At 49.9% G+C, this 19,458-nt stretch overlaps 1 protein-coding gene across 5 annotated transcripts in view; it reads right to left on the reverse strand.

Annotated features, from left to right (window-relative positions):
- Positions 1–3,431: 3,431 nt before the first annotated feature.
- Positions 3,432–19,458, reverse strand: part of PKNOX2 (PBX/knotted 1 homeobox 2) — a 319,311-nt gene continuing 303,284 nt past the window's right edge. For 2 of the 5 annotated variants that reach the window (XM_030828930.1, XM_030828931.1), the window contains exons 10-12: positions 7,726–7,802; positions 6,672–6,850; positions 3,786–5,645 (exon numbers count right to left, since the gene is read on the reverse strand). In XM_030828930.1, coding sequence (XP_030684790.1) covers positions 5,416–5,645; positions 6,672–6,850; positions 7,726–7,802 — 486 coding nt within the window. In that variant the 3' untranslated portion in view covers positions 3,786–5,415. Of the gene's footprint in view, positions 5,646–6,671; positions 6,851–7,725; positions 7,803–19,458 lie in introns of all 5 variants that reach the window. The other 3 variants (XM_030828928.1, XM_030828929.1, XM_030828932.1) reach the window with 3 other exon arrangements.

Genomic DNA, 19,458 nt, shown 5'->3' on the forward strand with positions numbered 1-19,458 from the left:
CTGCCTCAGCCTCTATGCTCAGCTAATTTTTGCATTTTTAGCAGAGACGGGTTTCACCATGTTGGCCAGGCTGGCCTTGAACTCCTGACCTCATGATCCACCCTCCTCGGCCTCCCAAAGTGCTGGGATTACAGGCGTGAGCCACCGCACCTGGCCCTTCTTACTCTTGATGGATTAATGAGTAGAGATAAATATTTCCCTTCTTAAAAACAACCACTTAGATATTGCAGCAAAAGGGGGTTAAAAAAAGGGCATGGGGGAAGCTTAACTAAGCCACCAGCCACCCAAATAGTGACAGCCAATAGTAAATGGGCAATGAACCCTCAGCCTCAGTGTTGGGGAGACCACAGGGGCTGCAAATGTCCTGATGACACAGAGAACGTGCCTTAGGGGGCAGCAGTTAATTCAACTACACTCAATCATGGCCAAGTGGGATTATATAGGTCCCAAGTTACCTGATTGCCCGATTTTTCAGGAGAAGCCAGGAATCTTATTTTTTAATGTGTAACCTTCTTTTAAATGTTGGCACACAATTTTTAAAAAACAATATATGGATCAAAACAGGACTGAAAATTGAGCTTAACCCGAACCTCACAGTGGAGCTGAAAGCTTCCTGCTTTGCAACTCTGAATGAAGAAGTTTGAGATCTCTGTGGTAAGGATGAGATCATAGTTATAGCCATTACAAGGATGCTACGAGCACTCTTTCAGTCTCAATCTTTTTCTTTTGTCTCACGTATATTCATTTTAAAATAGTAGAGAATAGCGGGCGGGTGGGGGGGTCTCACTATGTTTCCCAGACTGGTCTTAAAATCCTGGGCTCAGTGATCCTTCCACCTTGGACAACCAAAGTGTAGGGATTACAGGTGTGAGCCACCGCACCTGGCTCAGTCTCAGTTGTTTCTAGTAGAAGGTAAAGAACTCCGTCCTTGTTAGCCACAGGTGTATCCTTGTAAAACAGTGCGTGGGACAGAGTCAGGGCTCGATAAATGCGTGCTGAGATAATGAACGACTCATCAGGAATGAATTGAGAAGGCTGCAGTGTGGTGGTCACGCCCTCCTGGAGCCCCACGCAAGGCAGGAGAGGGGATCCTCGGTCAAGGAAGCTGAACTCTGGCCACCAACTCCCGTGAGCAGGATCTCTGAACTTGAAAGGTCTTTCCTGATGGGTCGGGGGATGGGGGGCAGAAGACAGTCTGAGAGTTGCCAGAGCCCTGATATCAGAGTTCTACTTTGAGGTAAAGGAAACCTTCCCCTACCCCTCACACTGTCATCCATCTCTTGTATTTCCACAGGGATTATGGCGTGTCTTTTCCTTGGGTTGGGTAGCATTTGGGTCATGCACAGAGACAGGTTGTTGGCTCCTAAAAACACAGCTACCTACATCTCAAGTGATTTCAGAAGCCCCTTTTCAGCCGGGAGTGGTGGCTCATGCCTGTAACCTCAGAACTTTGAGATGCTGAGGCAGGCAGATCTCTTGAGCTCAGGAGTTGGAGACCAGCCTGGGCAACGTGACAAAACCCCATCTCTGCAAAAACAAAACAGAACAAAAAATTAGCTGGGCCTTGTGGTGCATGCCAGTAGTCCCAGCTACTCAGGACGCCAGGGCAGGATAATCACTTGAGCCTGGGAGGCGGAGGTTGCAGTGAGCCAAAATTGTGCCGTGGTACTCCGGCCTGGGTGTTGGGAGTGAAACCCTGTCTCAAAAATAAATAACTAAATAAATAATAATAATAATTTTAAAAGGCTGGGCGCAGTGGCTCACGCCTGTAATCCCAGCACTTTCAGAGGCCAAGGCAGGTGAATCACCTGAGGTCTGGTGTTCGAGACCAGCTTGACCAACATGGAGAAACCCCGTCTCTACTAAAAATACAAAATTAGCAGGGTGTGTTGATTCAAGCCTGTAATCCTAGCTACTTGGGAGGCTGAGGCAGGAGAATCGCTTGAACCCGGGAGGCAGAGGTTGCGGTGAGCCGAGATCGTGCCATTGCACTCCAGCCTGGGCAACAAGAGCAAAACTCCGTCTCAAAAAAAAAAAAAAAAAAAAAAAAAAAAAAAACCCACTTTCAGCTGACAGCGTGGTTGAAAAGATGGCTGGCAGAACTTGATAGAAAAACTTAGCGGGGAGAGTGCAGGACAGGCTACTCCGCAATTTCTTTAGAATAGTGTTCCCTAAAGTGTGTTTTGTGGAATATTGGTATAACTTGAATAGATATTACTTGAAAAAAAGGGAGGTGAAGCAAATCTGGGAACAATTGAAACAAAGTTAAACAGGTTTCTTTCCTGTAGGACTTTTCAGAGAGCCTTTAGTATAATAATGTGCGTGATGAAACTCTACTAACAAAACAGAATACGCAGTTAATCTTAGGCTAATTTGGGCATGGATTTTTTTTTTTGGTAGCGTGTCTTTCAACAGTGTGTTCCTTAGAAACCACTGTCTTCCCAGCTCTGGAAGTGAGGTTCCAATCATCTTGCAGTTCTTAAGATTTTCTCCCTCTGCCCAGAGAGGCGGGGTTTCTGTAGTTTGCAGAACTCTCCCCAGGTGTGCGGAGGGGGAGGGAGGTTGGGCTCCCTGAGGGCAGTGATGCAGGGAACTCCACCAGAGCGGGTCGGAGCCCACTTTGCCTGTGTAATCAACCACTGGCTTCCCTATCTTCCACCTGGCCATGGGGTGATCCGCCAGTACGTGCAAACTCTCCAGCATTCCTGAACGTGAACAAGGCACTCCCCTTCTGCTTCTAAACAGATGCCACAGACCTCTCAGCAAGTGCGGCTAAGGAAGGTACCCTCACGTCTGGAGGTGACAAGAAGGCCTGCCTCTCACTTCTGTGGGGAGATCAGCTGCCCCTGAGTTTCTTCTTGCCTGGGGGATTATGGTGCTGACCCCTGGGATTCAAGGGTAGGTAGGCTCCCTGCTGGACACAGCTCCAGGGTGAAAGGCGGCAGCCAAGACTGTCTCTCTCTCCCGCTGCCTGGGACTTTCACCTGCTGATTGGGAAACAGTGGGCGCTCAAGGCTGGGTGTGGGCCGTGGTGGCACCAGCTTCAATCATGAAATCCCTCGTGGGCCGAGGTTGGAGATGGGAAAGCAGAAGGCTTTGAGGGAGGTGGAGTATGGTGGACAAGAGGGACCAGATTCATAGCTTCCGCTGCTGTGGGGAAAGCTGTCAGGAGAGGGCAGTGCACAGCTTCCTTGCCTTCTCTCCCTAGCTCTGCCTTACAACTGGCCGCACACAAGGTGAGTGTGCTGCACTTGGCTCTTCCTCCCCAGACAGGGCAGCTGAGCTCACGCAGGACGCACATCTACCTTGTCCCCTTCCCTGGGTAGTCAGGTGTATACTGAGGCCTCCAAATTTTGTCTGGCCTCGGGTCCCATAAAAAGAGCAAAGGATTGCCACAGCAACCACAGAAAGAGAATTGTGCACCAGGGTTACGGTAGGTAATAAGATTTACTGAAAACGTCTCGGCCACATTCAGTACTGGTTTGGTGGATACATCAGAAGGAGGCTGCATAACATTAGGCAGGTGGAGGGGCTGGGAGGAAGAGATGTGGGCACCTGTGTGCCAGTGTGTCCGTGCTGGGGGACGCCTGTCCAGGTGGTGAGTGGAACGGTGTGTGTGTGTGTCTGTGTGCGCATGTTAACAAGAAAAACGAACCAGAAAAGGAAATGCATTTTATCCCACTGCACATTGCAAAAGTCTCACGCCGAAAAAAGCTAGACTTTCCTCTATGTATGGCATCAAAAGGGAGTAAAAAATGATTGGATCACCCAGATTATAAATAAGGTTGTTTCTCAAAAATCCCTATTAAAACATTAAATATCAGCTCTTTTGGGGGAGAAATACATTCATTTCAGGGAGACCTCGGAAGAGTGACCATCCTTTTGCTCTACCCCAACCAGGTGGAGGAGGGGAAGCCCCAGAGGGCCCCGAGGGTCCCCTCCAGTTGAGCCAGGTAGCCACTCACATCCTGCCACGGAAGGAGATGGCTGCTAATGCACAATTTACAAATGAAACTGCACGTCCATTAAATTAAACCCAATGGAAAACACACGTGTGACCTGTCCTGTCATTCACAGCCATGGGGTGAGAGGGAACGGGAGAAGAGGGTGCCAACCAAGGGGGTCTGGAAGGTGGGTGGGAGGGTATGTGTTAGGGTGGACAGTGGAGAGCCTCCTCCTCCTTCCAGGAGCCCCAGTTCCTCCAGGGCTGTGGACAGCAGGGTTAGAACAGTAGGGTGGGTGGGGTGGGCATCCCCGCAGGCTCTTGGGTGCCATTCTCTGGGCCCTCCCCCACATTTAGGATTTTGATGGGAAGAGGGATGTAGCACCTTCTCCAACCCCTGTCTTCCCACTGGACTAGATGCTTTCCAATGTTTCTTCTGCCTTCCCTGAAGGACAGAATGAAGAAAGGAAGCTGGAGGCTGATGGAGCCAGCCTGGGAGCAGAGGGATGGCTGTGGCGACCTGCGGGGTGGAAAGATTCCCAGATAACCTGGTTTCACCTTCTCTGAAGGTCTATGGAGGGCGTGGAGCACTGAGGGTGGGAACATCTAGGGTAAAACCCCATTGTCCTGTTGTTACAGGAGCTAAGTTCTGTGACCACCTAGGGACAGCTGTGGCCTCAAAGTCACCTTGATATGACTCCAAGCCCAGGGTCTGCCATCTCCTTGGCTCCTGGAGTCAACCCAGAAGGGACTCCTCTTAACCTCCCACAGGTTGAGCCCACCGGCTTACAATTTGTTTCCAGGAGAGAGTGAAGGGCACTGTGGCTCCCATCCCTCTCTCCCATGTCCATGGTTGCTGTGCGCAGAGACAGGGCCTTGGAGGGATGAGCGGTGGATTCCACCCCATTCTGATCTGCAAGATGTGATGCCTCAGGCCCCCCCCACTCCTCTGGCCACTGGTTATGCTTTGGGGCTCCCTCCTGCCCTTGAATGTCTGTCAAAGGAGCTGAGAACCTTCTGGGGATGAACCTCAGTCCCCCTTTGTCTCTCCCCTTCCTTCTAAGTCTGCCCCCGGGCAAAGGCCCACTCTGCGAACAGCACCAATCTGCCTCACAGTGCAGGGCTTGTAAACAATTCAAGTCCTTCCGTGGGTGGGGGCCATGGGTGCCATCTGTCCTCAGGGATTTGGTGAGTCCAGATCTCACTCCTGTCTTTCCATACAGGCTGCTCGACTGGCCCCGCCAAACAGAGTCCTCGGCAGTTCCAGGGAAGTGGGGCTGGGGTCCTCGTTGAAACTTGGTGGTTGGGAAGGAACAGGTGTCTCCTCTGCCTTTCTTCAAGCTACTGATTTGGGGAAGCTAGGGCCCAACTCCCTCGGTGCTTCCTGCCCATGTCCCCTTCCCCCCCACCCTGAAGGCCTCCCGGCGACACTCCTCTCCTACTCGGTGATCAGTGCCATCTGGGCTGCCCGACTACTCCAGGGAGTCACTGTGTTCCAAGCCCAGGTCGCTGACATTCGTTGTCTGCAGCTCATCGACCTCCTCCTCCAGCTCCTCCTCCTCCTCCTCCTCTTCCATCTCATCCTCATCCTCTTCTTCTGTCCCATCCAGTGAGTCATCGTGTGCAGCCATCATAGCCTGCTGCATGGCCATGGTGGCATTGTCTGAGGACAGGGACTGCAGGTTGTCCAAGTTGATGGAACCTGCGAGAGAAAGCAAGGGTCAGGACGAGGCAGGGGCTGCCGGTCAGGGCCAGCACCTCTGTGCTGGACAGGGTTTAATGGACTGGCTCATAGAGCAGTGAACTCGTTTTTAGGGCTGTCCAAGCCTGAGCTGGACAATGCCCTGGTATGAAGTCTCCCATCCATTCACTAGTCAGCTACTCCCTGCCCCACCTCAGGAAGCAGCACTCCCAGCCACCATTCACTGCGCATTTTCTTTATGTGTTGGCCACTTTTGACTTTCTAACAATTCTGTAAGGCGGGTATTATTATCCCCATTCTGTCTCAGACAGTTAAGTCATTAGCTCAAGATGACATTGTCAGTGATGACAGAGCTGGAATTTTCTCCCAGGTTTGTCTAGCCCCCTAAATCTGTTTTTTTTTTTTTCCCATTATAACCCATAAGATGATGGCTCATCACAAAGGAACCTGTGTGCAACCACACACATACACGTGTGCATGAGGTTCTGTGTGCACACACGCACACCTACGCTCCACTCCCCATACAGAGCTATCTTCATGTGCCAAGCTATAAAATGCCTGGCTCATTGAATTATTCATTGTGCACTAGGCGACTGGCAATTAGAAAAGTGTATATGGAGGGTGTGATGGAGAGGCTGGGAAAACAGAGCTCTTCCTGGCCTCTGTTCACGAGCCAGCTGCCTGCCTTGATATTTATAGATGGCCTTTGCTCCTGAGGAGCTGTGCAGATACTGACTGGTGCTAAGGAACTCAGATGGGTGCGGACATGGGGGGTTCTGCTGAGCAGTCACTGACTTGCGTGACCACCACCTCCCGCTTTTCTTTATGAGAGTGCATCTGGTCTGTTAAATTATGTACAAAAACATCCCCTTCTTTAGGGCTTTGGGGAGGGATAATCACTGTGACAGAGCAGCGATGGGAGCCCAGGTAAGGAGATAGCCCTTGAATCTTTGCACAGCTTGACCTGAAGAAGCTCCAGGAGCACCCCCAACCCTTGTCTAGGGTGCACTCAGCCCCAGTTCTTACCATCGGGGTTTGTCCCTGGGGCAACGCCCTGCTGCTGCAGCACCCCCGCAGCGATGGAGTTGGGCCAGAATCTTTGGGTGGGCCGGTGCTGAGACTTGATCTTCTTGGCTTTGGGGGCAGGATCTGGGTTACTGGCATCAAGCATGGGCTGCAGGATGCGCCTCCGGGCATTGATGAACCTGCCCAGAGGTAAAGTGGAGACCTGGTTAGTCATCGGCCTGCATGGCCTTGGGGTGGGGGCAGGGACGCTGAAGCTGCCTTCAGACTCCATCACACAGAGCAGACCGGGGTTCCCATCCCGGATGTAAAAAGCCCAGCAGGGAGGAGAGCCCTGGGTACTGAGAAGTTCATGAAATTTCCTGGGGCTTGGTAACTGCAAAGTTGTATGGGAAGAATGCACGGGGGGTCAGAAATCCCTGATCAAGACCTTCCAGGTTGAACAGAGCGGGGGAGCATGGCGGTCATAGGCACTAACCTCTGACTTCCCTCCAGAGAGCCAAGGGCTCGGATCAGGGCCTTCAACTCTGGGGTCTACTTCCATCCAGCCAGACCTTGCTCTCTGAGCTCCCCTGACAGCCCAGCCAGGCACAGAGACTGGGAAAGCCGAGATCCCTGTGGGGTAGAATGGCTACTCCTCCTCCCTCTCCCCACTCCCAGCTTTGCAGCAAGTTTTAGTCTCAGTTCACATGGGGGTGGGGTAGACCAGATGACCACTGGCCTCCAGTGCACAGCTGCGGGCAATCCTGTCTGTCTCTGAAGTGCAGGTGGGCTGGGTGCTCAGGTGTGCGTGGGTTTGCTATTCCTCAAGAAGCGTCCAGGGATGTGCCTGACACAATGTCCCAGCAGAGGGCGCTGACAAGCTGCAGATGAAGCCACAGGTGCCAGTGTTGATTCTTGCTTTCTGCTTCTAGCCTAAATGGGGAGACTGGCATGGTAGCTGGGCTGAGATTGAGGCAGATCCTGGCATTCGAGTCTTTTTTCCCTGCTACGCATTCCCCTGCCCAGAAGGTGGCCCCTGGATCTGGGAGCCTGTGTGCAGGTGATGCAAACTCACCAGTTGTTTACTTGCAGGAGGGTGAGGTTGGTCTGGGCTGCGATCTGCCTCTTCTCGTCCTCCGTGGGGTAGGGGTGCTGAAACAAGAGGTGGAAGCTAGTGAGGGCTGGGCACATGCTGATCTGGCCCCCCCGAGAGACTGTGCCCACGCCATTGGCACTATCCTGGGCCAGGCAGCCCGAGTGGTTTGGGAACTAAAATTGGGGAAGTGTCATGTTTGCTCCCCACAGAGAATGGACCTAGGGCTTGGAGGAAGGCTGCCCCATGCCCAGGACTCCACATCCCAGGCTGGCCAGCCCTCAGTTCAGCCCCCACAATGGGGACCCAGGGAGGTTTCCCAAGACCAAGATTGCCCTCAGTACTGACAGCTTCCAAGGCACATCTTTCTCACTTGATCCTCACTGCCGCCCCCAGCAGGCAGGGCAGGCATTGTCAGTGTTAGGATTTCCAATGGCCTCAAATGCCCGTAGAAGGTGGTAAGCGGGGTGAATGGATCAATTTAAGTTAACTGATATTTACTGAATATCTACTATGTGCCCAGATTTATGCTAGGCATTGCTAGGAGACAGAAGAGTACTACTTGTATAGTGCTTTATAACCTGTAAAATGCTTTCATGCATTTTGTTCATTAAAAAATCATCATTTAATAAAGCACATTATTAAAACTCTGAAAGGTAGGCAGGTTAGGTATTGTTATTCCCACTTTGCAGATGAAGAGATGGAATGACTTCTCCAGTGTCCCCCAGATGGTAGCACCAGCTCAGGTCTTCTGATTTGGGTCCAGTCTTTCTTCCATTGCTTCACGATGCCACTTTACAGGACTGAGTGGAGGTGAGAAAGAGAGCAGGGCAGGCATCTCTCAGTCCCCCGCACGCACATGCTGCAGCCCGTGCACTGACTACACATCTGTCTCCCTCTCTCAGACTGTGCTTCATGACGGCACCGGGATACTGAATGTATCCCCAGTGCCTTCCACATACAAATGACATACAAATGCCTGCTGAGGGAAGGAAAGCAAAAACACAGCACTCGATGCTGTGGTTTGGGTGATGAGCACTGTAGAGGCTAAGAAGGAGGAGAGAAATAGGTGCCGGCCAGAGTGGCGGGGAAGACTGAACAGGTCACATTAAAGAATGAGAAGGCTCTGGGTGGCAGTGGGAAGAGAGTCCTGACCCCCACTGGGAGGGAGGCCACCTGATGGCTGAGTCTATGCATCCCTAGGACTTGTTCAGGCCACAGCCCAGTGCCTGGCACCCAGCAGGCATGCAATTAAGGTGTGGCGAACGTCTGAATACGTCAGAGTTTTGTCCTGGAAGCTAGAGGAGGTTTGGGGGCTCTTATGGCAGAAGATCAAGCCATCCAGCATCCTCAGGCTAAAATCATTCCTTTTGATTGGAGTGGTATTAGAAAGTGGTGCTTGAGCTGTCTAAGGTCCCCAAGATAGGAGGTCTCAAAATCTGGCTCTATTATGACTAGCTATGAAATCTCAGGCATGCCACTTAACTACATATCATCAAGTCATCTAACAAATAAATGAAATTATACTTGTAAAATGCTCAATAAAAGGTACCAATACTGTTATTATCAGGGGGTGTTACAAGGTGCTTAAAACTTTCTGAGGGAAAAGGTTGCGGTCAGCAGCCTTGGTGGTACTCGCATTATCAGTGGAAAAGGAGGAGCAGCCTCTCCCCTACCTCAGCATCCCCCAGATGAAGCGATCAGGACCATGTGTTGCTTTAATTCAAACCTCTGACCCTGACCACCATGCCAAGGCAGCTGGGACTTGTGATTCATACAATATTAAGATTCTAACAAGAAAGAAGGCACATCAGCATTACAGGAGCCAATTTTTATTCTAATTGGGAAGGAGTAGAGGGAGGATGGGAGGAGAGAGTGCAGACGGCCCCAGGGGGCAGAGGGGCAGGGACTGTGGGAGCTCTGACACCTTCTGGGGTTAAGCCCTAGTGCCTGGCTCCAACCTCCCTATTTGTGGGAAAGAGCCAAGCAGCCTCCCTGTCCATAGCCAGCCAGTCTGTAGACAAAATGCAGCAAAAATATGGTGATTTTTTGGCCTTCTGGGGTGCAAGGGCCTTTCATGCCTCCATGCCTGCGCGCGTGCTGGCCCTCCTCTGGAGGGCGCTTCCTCCTGCCTGTCCTCACGTGCGTTTCTGAGCTTCCGTGAGGGCCTGCCACAGATCACAGCCTCTGCAAGGCCCTTCCCGACTCCCTGAGGCAAAGCTGGTCACCGTGGCCTCTGAATGATTGCTTTTCGCCCACTAGATGGCAAGATATGTGTCCCCCACTAGGCCATGAGCTTCTCTCAGGCAGGGACCCCATCTTATTAGACATTGTTTATTTCCAGTGTGCAGACCAGGCACAAAGAGGCCAGTGTTGAAGGATTGTGTAGGGAACTGAGGAATGAACTAGCACAATAAGGAGATGCAGACTTGTTTCTTGAGCAGAGCTAGTGGCCGTGCTGGCTGTGCCGGTTCACCAGCCCACAACTGTTCGGCATCTGCCGCATCCTGGGTGCCGGCAAGCAAAAGGTATCTGAAGTTAAGAACTCACAGACTAGATGGAAAGAAAAAAAGGAGGAAAAAGCCTCTCTATTGATGGGAAGTCTGTGCTAAGTACCCCTCTGGTGACAAAAGAAGAAAGTCCTTAGGGAAGGGGATTTCAGTTGGACTTTGAAGAATGGCAAAGCCATTCTAGTAGAGGAGAGGATGCTATTCCAGGCAGGAGCCTTGCACTAGGACTTATATTTAAGCCAATGGGATGAAAGGTTCTTCTACTGTTAACGGCCTCCAGAGAAGGAAATCCTCCAGCCTTCCTTGGAAGAATAATGTTTGCTGTCTCTAAGGAGGCTTCTGTTGTCGGGCCCCCATTCTGAGAGAATGTCACAAATACACAGATTAACATGCTCCAGTCCAGTGGGGAGCTATGAGAAGCAATGCCACCCAAAACCGGCTGGTTGCTGTCTTATGAATGAGGATAGAAAGCCCCTAAGCACCCCCTGGTGCAAGTCCTCACCACCTATCCCTCCTGGAACCAATATCTCAGGACGCACGCTGTGGGGGCTGTAGGGTAAGTAGCAGCGTTTAGCAGCTTTGGGGACAGGTGTGTCAGCCAGAACATTCCTGGCACCACATCTGAGTGGTCATGGGAGCAGTCCAGCTTGTACACGCCTCAGACCACATGATTCCTGAGGACAGAGTCAAAATAGTTCTGGCCTCTGGACAGACCACGATTGGGTCAGCGCTACTTTTAGCACAACTGGCCAGGCTTGGGGCCAAGGACGGGAAGAAGAATCAAATGAGATCACGGCAAACCATCAAGCCACAGTGGCTGCTCTCTGATCATTATTGGAGGGAACTCCCTGGAGTTGGAAGAGAAGGGCCCAGACAGTAGCTCTCTGGAAGCAGACAATCCTTCCTTGAAAAAGAAGTATATACAGCTCATGAAAAGCAAGGAAAAAAGAAAAAGAGGTACACAACAGACTAGAAGATGACAGAGCCTTCTCAGGGACAGCTGGAGCCTCACACGACTGGGCAGTGCTGCCAGGGAGTAAAGGACCTTCAGAGACGGGATCAAGTCCTGACCCACCCCTTAGCACTGTGTGACCTTGGCACACGCAAGTGACCTTTGTTTGTTTTATGTCTTCCATCCTTAGATGGAAATAGCAAAACAGAGACTACCTCTTGGATGTGGGGATGATTTAATGAGATGGTGCAGGGTAAGCCTGTGTGCTCCATTGACTCGCTCTGGGCGATGCACTGAAGCCTCCCGGCATCATCTAGTTGAATACTCAAGGACTCTAGAGAAGGGAATTATGGTATTTACACCAAGTAGGTGTCTCACGGCACTGTAGTTGCCACCAGAAAGTTCCTCTGAAATCTGACCTCAACTCTTTCCCACCTCTCTGATACCTCCCTTTATAGCCCCATAACGCAACTCTCCTCTGGACTAAACTGACGCTAAAAGCATCTTCCAATTGAAAGACTGAGTTCTGCCCAGGGGCTGGTTCAGAAGGAAGCTAAGCCAGCTCTGGTTCACACGTCCCTGGACATTTCTCTCATGCATAGCCCATGGGCAATTGTCGTTCCACCTCCTAGCCACGTAGATCTCACCACGAGGTGAGCCAGGTCACCAAGGGACACAGCAGACGGGAAGCCGCAGCCCGTCAGTGTCAATGGACGCTGAGCTGCTGGTGGAGCAGGGCATGGAGCCTGATGCAGATCAGCGAGCTTCCATTCACTTTCCTGCCATCAGCAGCGCTGCACCAGAGTCCACCACACGCTTTTCCCCTTCCTCTCCCTCTTGACAGCTGTGGGGCCATGGGCTGCTGCCAGCCACCACTCGGGGGTAGTTCCACTTTAGGAGGGCCAGAGACCCAGAGGAAGGTAGCCAGGATAGTGGGGGCCCCAAAACGACCACATTCCATCACATCTAAGAGGCCACTGATGGTGGGATGTACCCAATTTCAGAGATGTTAAAACGGAAAAAAAAAATAAAAGCCTTTTAGAATAAAGAGAAGCACAATAAGTCACCCAAGAAACTTCTCTTTCTGTAGTCATTGCCCTTGTTCAGGCTTTTCCGTTCTTTTATTTTTGCTCTTGTTTTTATCCCTGCTCCCCTTAAAACTGTGAACACTCAGAAAAGTACGAAGAAAAGCAAACACTCATGTAACCACCCCCCAGGTCAAAAAAATAGGACACGACCAGCACCCCACTAACCCCTCCTGTCCCCCCAAACACCTGTCCAAAGATCTCCTGACTCTTACAGTAACCACTTTCTTGCTTTTCTTTATAGTTTTGCTATCTGTGTTACATCCTAAACATGATGGCCTAGTTGACATCAGGTTTTTGAACCTGACGTAAATGGAATCATTCATGCACGCTGGCTCTGTTTAACTGTAATTGTTCATTTTAATCACTGTGTAGTTTTCCACTGTGAAAATACACTGTTGTCCCATTCTTTACCTTCCTGCAATCTCAAAACTCTGCAATCTCAAATTTCTTTCCCTCTGGTTTCTGTGTCAATCTATCCTTCACAATGCCAGCAAGATGGGTCCTTCTTAACCTCCTCCCCATCCCCATCCCTGATAAGTGAAGCCCTCTCGGATGCCCCTTCTATGAGCTCTGAGCGCTTGCCCTATCTAGGGTTCTTCCTACTACAAGGGCTTTGGATCTGCGTAGTTACCTGTCACCCCAAGGGGCAGGCTGCAAGTGTTTTGAGAAAGGGACCATGTCTTTCTTTTCAACCCTACCTCACTAGCACCAAGGAAGAATGTGTGGCATGTAGTAAGTGTTCAGTACACGTCTGTTGAATGAACGAACACGGGGCCTTCGGAGTAACTGGTACTTCTCACCATTTCCTGTGGGCATCTGCAGGTTAAAGGTGAGTGGGGAAAGCACCAGTGATCGGACCCCTCAGGAGCTCCACCTAGAGGCAGGTTGCTCTACTTAGTAATAATGCTGCTTTTTCAATTATTGTTGAACGTATATTCAGGGAGGATGTGGAAGAGAAAAAGGGGAGTACATAAGAGTCCATTAAAGCACACTGGTCACCTCTCTAAAGAAGACTTGGAGGCAGTACTGTTAGAAGTAGGTGAGAACACGGACTCTAGAGTCAGACTGCCCAGGTTTGAATCCCTGTCTTGTCTCTAACCAGCGTGAGACCTTGGGCAAATTATTAGTTTCTTCTTCTGTAAAATGGGAGAAATGATTCCACCTGCTTCAAGGTTGTTATAAGAATTAAATGTGTATATATGTATATATGTGTATATACATACGTATATATGTATGTGTATATATATATATGTGTGTGTGTAGCTAAACTGATCAGTACCAGTAAGTGAGTTAATATATGAAAGCTATTTAGAACAGTGCTTAGTGTACTCTGAGTGTTTGTTAAATAAATAACAAATAAAATAAATCTGTGGCTTGACGCATGTGGCTGTGTCTCTGAAGAAGCCACAGGTTGTTTCCTGGCAGATGGCAGAAGCCTCCCAGCAGCCCCTTCTGTGAGCGTACAAATACACTCATTTTTTCGAATGGGGTTTATTTCCTGCATGCCCCAGCCCATGTACTATGATGGGGACATTTTATCCTAACCTGGGTCTTAAGCTTCTTGGGGAATGCTGTGAGGTTGTAAATCTCCTGCAGCCATTTTTCAGGTGGACTGTCTTAGAGCCGCAGCCCTCTGGGGTGTCCTGGGGCTCAGTGCAACCCAGGGGTCTCCTGCACACCTTCCCTTTTCAGCTCCTCCATGCAGCCCTGCAACTGACTTGCCTGTTGTTGACAAGGCTGTCTTGGATGGAGAAGCATCAGTCCAATTCTTCCTTCCCTGGGGACTCACTGCCAGTGGGGCACATACCCTGGGACAGCGCTACATCAGGGGATGCCTCCGACAGTCAGACATCACTCCTGGGAAGTTGGAGGGCAGCTTCTCTCTAGATCCTTACAGTGAAGGATGGGTGGAGAAAACACTCTCGCCCCACAGGCAGGAGTCTGAGGTCTAAGATTTCTCCGGGACAAAGAGAGAAATGTAACCAAGAACCCAGCTGGCCTGACCTCCTTCCTCCTGGTAGCCTTACACTAAAGGCAGGCACAGATGCCTGAACAGCATCTAGAATGAAAACAGTCGTGGCTGGGGTAAGGGGCCACAGTGTTCCCAGGCTTCAAGAGTGAGAATAAGGAGTGAAGGGGATTTGATGACCACAACAACTTGGAGCGAGGGGTCACTCCCTTTGGCCAGTACGAATCATAGTGGCATCGATGATTATCTAAGAGATAATTGTCATCCAAAATGACCCCTCCTTTTTCTCTTCCTACCCAATCCTAAATCCTAGCCATCCTTCATAAGGCCCAGCCCAAATGCCAGCTTCTCCAACCAAACCCTGTTAACCAACAACTCGAGATTACACAGAGCTCTCAGGGTCTCTGTGCCCAGCTTCTCCCACAGGGCAGGAGCCCTTTACACCAGCCCTTTCCAGCCAGCATACCCCAATAAGATATCAGTGTGCAGACAGCGACGTCCTCAGCCCCGGGTGTGGTTTGCAGAGTCTGGAGCAGCAAGGGCTCCCCAGCTGGTCTCCGGGCATAAGCAGCCTAGTGGGTTTACTATCATTTTCTATGCGTGCTGACATAAAAAATGTGAGACGCTGGCCTGCAAGGCCACCATCGCTCAGTGCAGAGCCCTTTGCTCTGATGGGTCAGAAGGCCTTTTGCTGAACACGTGGCCATCCGCCAGACACTGTGTTTTCTAACTATTATCAATCCTATTCATCATAGGTAGCATTTCTATCTCCATTTTATAAAGAGGAAAGCAATATCAGAGAAGTTCATTAACCTGTTCCAGATCACACAGTAAGTAAAATTAGAACTTGGACCAATTTCAAGCCTATCTGCCTCCAAAGCCCTTGCTCCTTGCGCTACACTATGCTGCCACAAAGGAACAGGCTGCCCGAGTCTTCTTTTCTGCGGGCAAAATATCCCCAGACCCCTCAGCCGCTCCTCACGTGACATGCTTCCTGTTAGAGTTACTGGAACAAACATCTCCCCATCCTGCCTGCCCCCTCTGAAGATGGTTGTCAAAGAACCTTTTGCAACCTGATTCTAGGGCCTGGACACGCTCTTCTGGCTCTTGAGCCACCAAGTGTCCGTGCTTGTGTCACAGCACTTGATCACATCATGGGTTGACCTCTCCTGGCTTATGTCTATCATTTATTTCCCCAATTACACGATCAACCCCCTTAGTGCTGAAATCACGTCTCATACCTGAAATTTGGGTGTTCATGAAGAGATATGTTATTTGGAACTTAGATCATGTTTTTTTCATAGACAGAAGTTATTCTAAAAACAGGCAGTTTTCCTGCCTAGTCCTAAAAGCCACTTTGATTAAAGATCTGTGCTCAAGTGGGGAGGGGTCCATGGGCTTCAGGAAGGACAGGCGAGAGACTGCTCTCTGCTTTCAGGGTCAGAACTAGACTGGGGAAGACTCCATGATTGATGCATGTGAACCTTCAGCGTCTCCTTTTTGTGCCCTATTGACACGATGCCCCAGTTCCTTTTCTCAGAAGCCCCTGCGTTCTGTGTCACCCTACAGTCAGCATGCTGAATCTCAGGCCTCTGGGCCCCCCGACTTCAGGGTCAAATGCCCTGAAACTATGTTCACGATGATCTAAATAAGCTTTCATCAGATCCTCAAAAGATAGAGAAGCTTAGAGAGGTTGAGAGCAATTGCTAGAAACTTCTCCTCTGGCACCCCATTCTGGCTTGGCTCCTTAAAACCCTGTTAGAAAGTGTTCTAACCTTCATCTTCTACCATCAACAAGCGCTAGCATTCTTCCTATTCTTTTTTTTTTTTTTTTGAGATGGAGTCTTGCTCTGTCACCCAGGCTGGAGTGCAGTGGCACAATCTCAGCTCACTGCAAGGTCCACCTCCCAGGTTCACGCCATTCTCCTGCCTCAGCCACCTGAGTAGCTGGGACTACAGGTGCCCGCCACCACACCCGGCTAAGTTTTTGTATTTTTAGTAGAGACGGGGTTTCGCCGTGTTAGCCAGGATAGTCTCGATCTCCTGACCTCGTGATCTGCCCGCCTCGGCCTCCCAAAGTGCTGGGATTACAGGCGTGAGCCACTGCGTCTGGCCCCTCCCTTTTTTTTAACAAAAAACTCAGCTTTTTTGGGGTAAATGTGGGGGGGAACAGGGTCTTGCTCTGTTGTCCAGGCTGGAGTGCAGTGGCAGAAGCAGGGCTCACTGCAGCCTTGACCTCCTAGGCTCAAATGATCCTCCTACCTCAGGCCCACGAATAGCTGGGACTACAGGTATCCATCACCATGCCTGGCTATTTTTTTGTATTTTTAGTAGAGACGGGGTTTTGCCATGTTGCCCAGGCTGGTCTCGAACTCTTAGACTCAGGCTATCCACCCACCTCAGCCTCCCAAAGTGCTGGCATGATTACAGGTGTGAGCCACTGCACCTTGCTTTTTTTTTTTTAATTTTTTCTTTTTTAAACAGATGAGGCCTCGCTATGTTGCTCAGGCTGGTCTCAAACTCTCAGGCTCAAGCGATCCTCCCGCCTTGGCCGCCTGAAGTGCTGGGATTACCACTGTGCCTGGCCCCATTCTACCCCTGAAGCTGATCTTAGCTGAGTAGGAATAAGTAAAGCAAGCTTTTGAACTAATTCATATTAAGATGTGAGTAAATGATGGCCTCACAGCCTTTCATAGTCATTGCTTTTTACAGGGATTGGATAGTTTAAAATGGGTCTGTAATAGTGGAATTTCATTAAAAAATTAATCCTTAATATGTATGCAAGTGGAATTTCAGACACTATGAGGAAGTTAAAGGAAAAGGTAGCAGACAAGATATTCTGGAACAAAAATGGGCCTCCCTAAACCATTTTTTTGTTTTTTTTTTCAGGGGTTCTTGCTTTCCTCCACAGGTTCCCCAAAAGTTTTGTAGTTTCTCTCAGCATTTTCCAAGGCAAGGCCAATTATGGGAACTCCCAAGGTGAGACTGGAGGCATTTGTAGCAGTAGCGGTGCCTGTATCGGGACAAAGAACCTTCATGCCCATTTGCTTATTCTATTCTCACAACAACCTATGAGCTGGATGTTGCGGCTCCTGTTTTACAGCAGGGGAAACGGAGGCTTAGCGAGGTCAATCACCCAAGCTTGCCAAGCTAGGTAGAAGGGGTGGTGAAAACTCAACCCAGGTCCTGCCCCAGGTGCCATGTCCTTTCACAGGCTATGTGGTCTCTGAGAAACATTGCCATTCCTATGTCAGGTGTGTGGATGGGTCCTGTAGGTGGGCCTTTGACAGGGATACAGCTAGATGCAGTCAACCCCCAGCATCCGTGGGGGACTGTTTCCAGGACCCCTGGTGAATATCAAAATTCATGGATGCTCGAGTCCCTGATATAACATGGTATAGTATTTGCATCTAACCTACAAACATCCTCCCATATACTTTAAAACATTTCCAGATTACCTACAATAACGAATACAATGTAAATGCTACATAAATAGTTATTGTACTGTGTTTAGGGAATAATGACAAGAAAAAAGGCGATACATGTTCAGGACAGATGCAACCATCCACTTAAAAATATATTTTCAATCCAAGGTTGGTTGAATCCAGGGATTCAGAACCCATAGACACAGAGGGCTGACTTTAATCCCTTCAAGACTTAACGCAATGCTCTGCGCAGGGGAGGTGGCGAGGCATGCAAAGGATGTGGAGTGACCAAAGGCACCACCGAGGCACAGAGGCAACTGGCTGGGCTTCACCTCCGCGTGCCCTCCTTGTCCAGGAGCTCTGTGCAGTGCACATGCTCTTCCTGGGGTACAGCCGCTCTGCCTCCCCACAGCCAGAATGAGCCTGGCATGTGAGTTTCTCAGGTTGGGGGAAGGATAGCCGGGCATCTGACAGAGTCTAAGAGAACAACAGGCACAGAATCATGCAGAATATACCCGTCATGGCAGCAGGACTTATGAGCCAAGAAGTGAAAGCAACCCCAAAGTCCATCAACTGATAAATAAACAAAATGTGGTACATCTGTACCATGGAATATTCTTCAACCACAACATGGAATGAAGTACTGATACATTGTCTTAAGTAAAAGAAGTTAGACATGAGAATCCCACAATTCCATTTATGTGAAATGTCCAGAATAGGCAAACACATAGAGGCAGAAAGTGAATTTGTGGTTGCCAGGGGCTGGGGAGTGATGGCTAATGGGTACAGCCCTTCTTTTTGGGGTGATGAAAATATTCTGGAATTAGATGGTGGTGATAATTGCACAACTCTGTAAAGATATTAAAAGCCACTGAATTCCAGTTTAAAAGGGTACATTTTATGGTACGTGAATTATGTTTCGATTTAAAAAGTCACACAGAGAAGGCCCTGGGTGTTTTTTGTGCACTCAGCTTTTGTGACCACAGCAGAGTTCACAGGAGGGCCCTGAGATATATGTTGCCTTCTTCGAGTGTCAGTTTTGTCACTGGTAAAATGAGGCGAATCGTATTACCTCCTCCTAGGGTGGTTGTGTGGGTTAAATGAGATGATGCATTAAAGTGTTTAGTGCAGAACCTGGCACGCTGCAGTGATCAATGCAGAAGCAGCTCCTCTGGTGGATGGTAGGGCCTGCTGGGGCCTGGTCTCTAGGACCTCCCCGCACACAGAGCATATTCTGAAAAGCTGCTCATGTGCTTGGCTGGCAGCAGCACAGACAGATGTCATATTTTGGGATGGAAAGGAGCAGAATCACATGGCAGGTCAGGAAGACTCCAGGATCTGGAGCAGAAGGGGTGGAGTAGAAGCTAGGGACAGGGAACAGTGCCTACCTCTCCACCCTCCAAGAGGAGGACTGTCTGCCATGGGCTCTCGGCCGACCTGAGTCTGCTATGGAATGATCGCTTCCAGCAGGAGTGTGGCCTCTTGCAGCCAAATGCAAGAGCAAGAAAATGCCACCGGATTCTTCAGGGACTCAGAGGCGAGCAGCTAATGGATGAAACCATCCCAATCTCCCTGCAGCCTAACAGCAAAAAGGTTCTGGGATTTCACCTCCATCTCAGGAGCCCTCTATCATCTGAATACTTTTCTGCAGAACAGTAGAAATGACAAGAAGCCCCAGACATAAGACAAAGGGAACCGAAGAATACAAACTTATACCCCAGGGAAAGAAGACAACAGGAACAACCAGTATTTACTACAGATGTTCTCACAA

The sequence above is a fragment of the Nomascus leucogenys genome, chromosome 15 (assembly GCF_006542625.1).
Source record: "Nomascus leucogenys isolate Asia chromosome 15, Asia_NLE_v1, whole genome shotgun sequence".
Taxonomy (NCBI): domain Eukaryota; kingdom Metazoa; phylum Chordata; class Mammalia; order Primates; family Hylobatidae; genus Nomascus; species Nomascus leucogenys.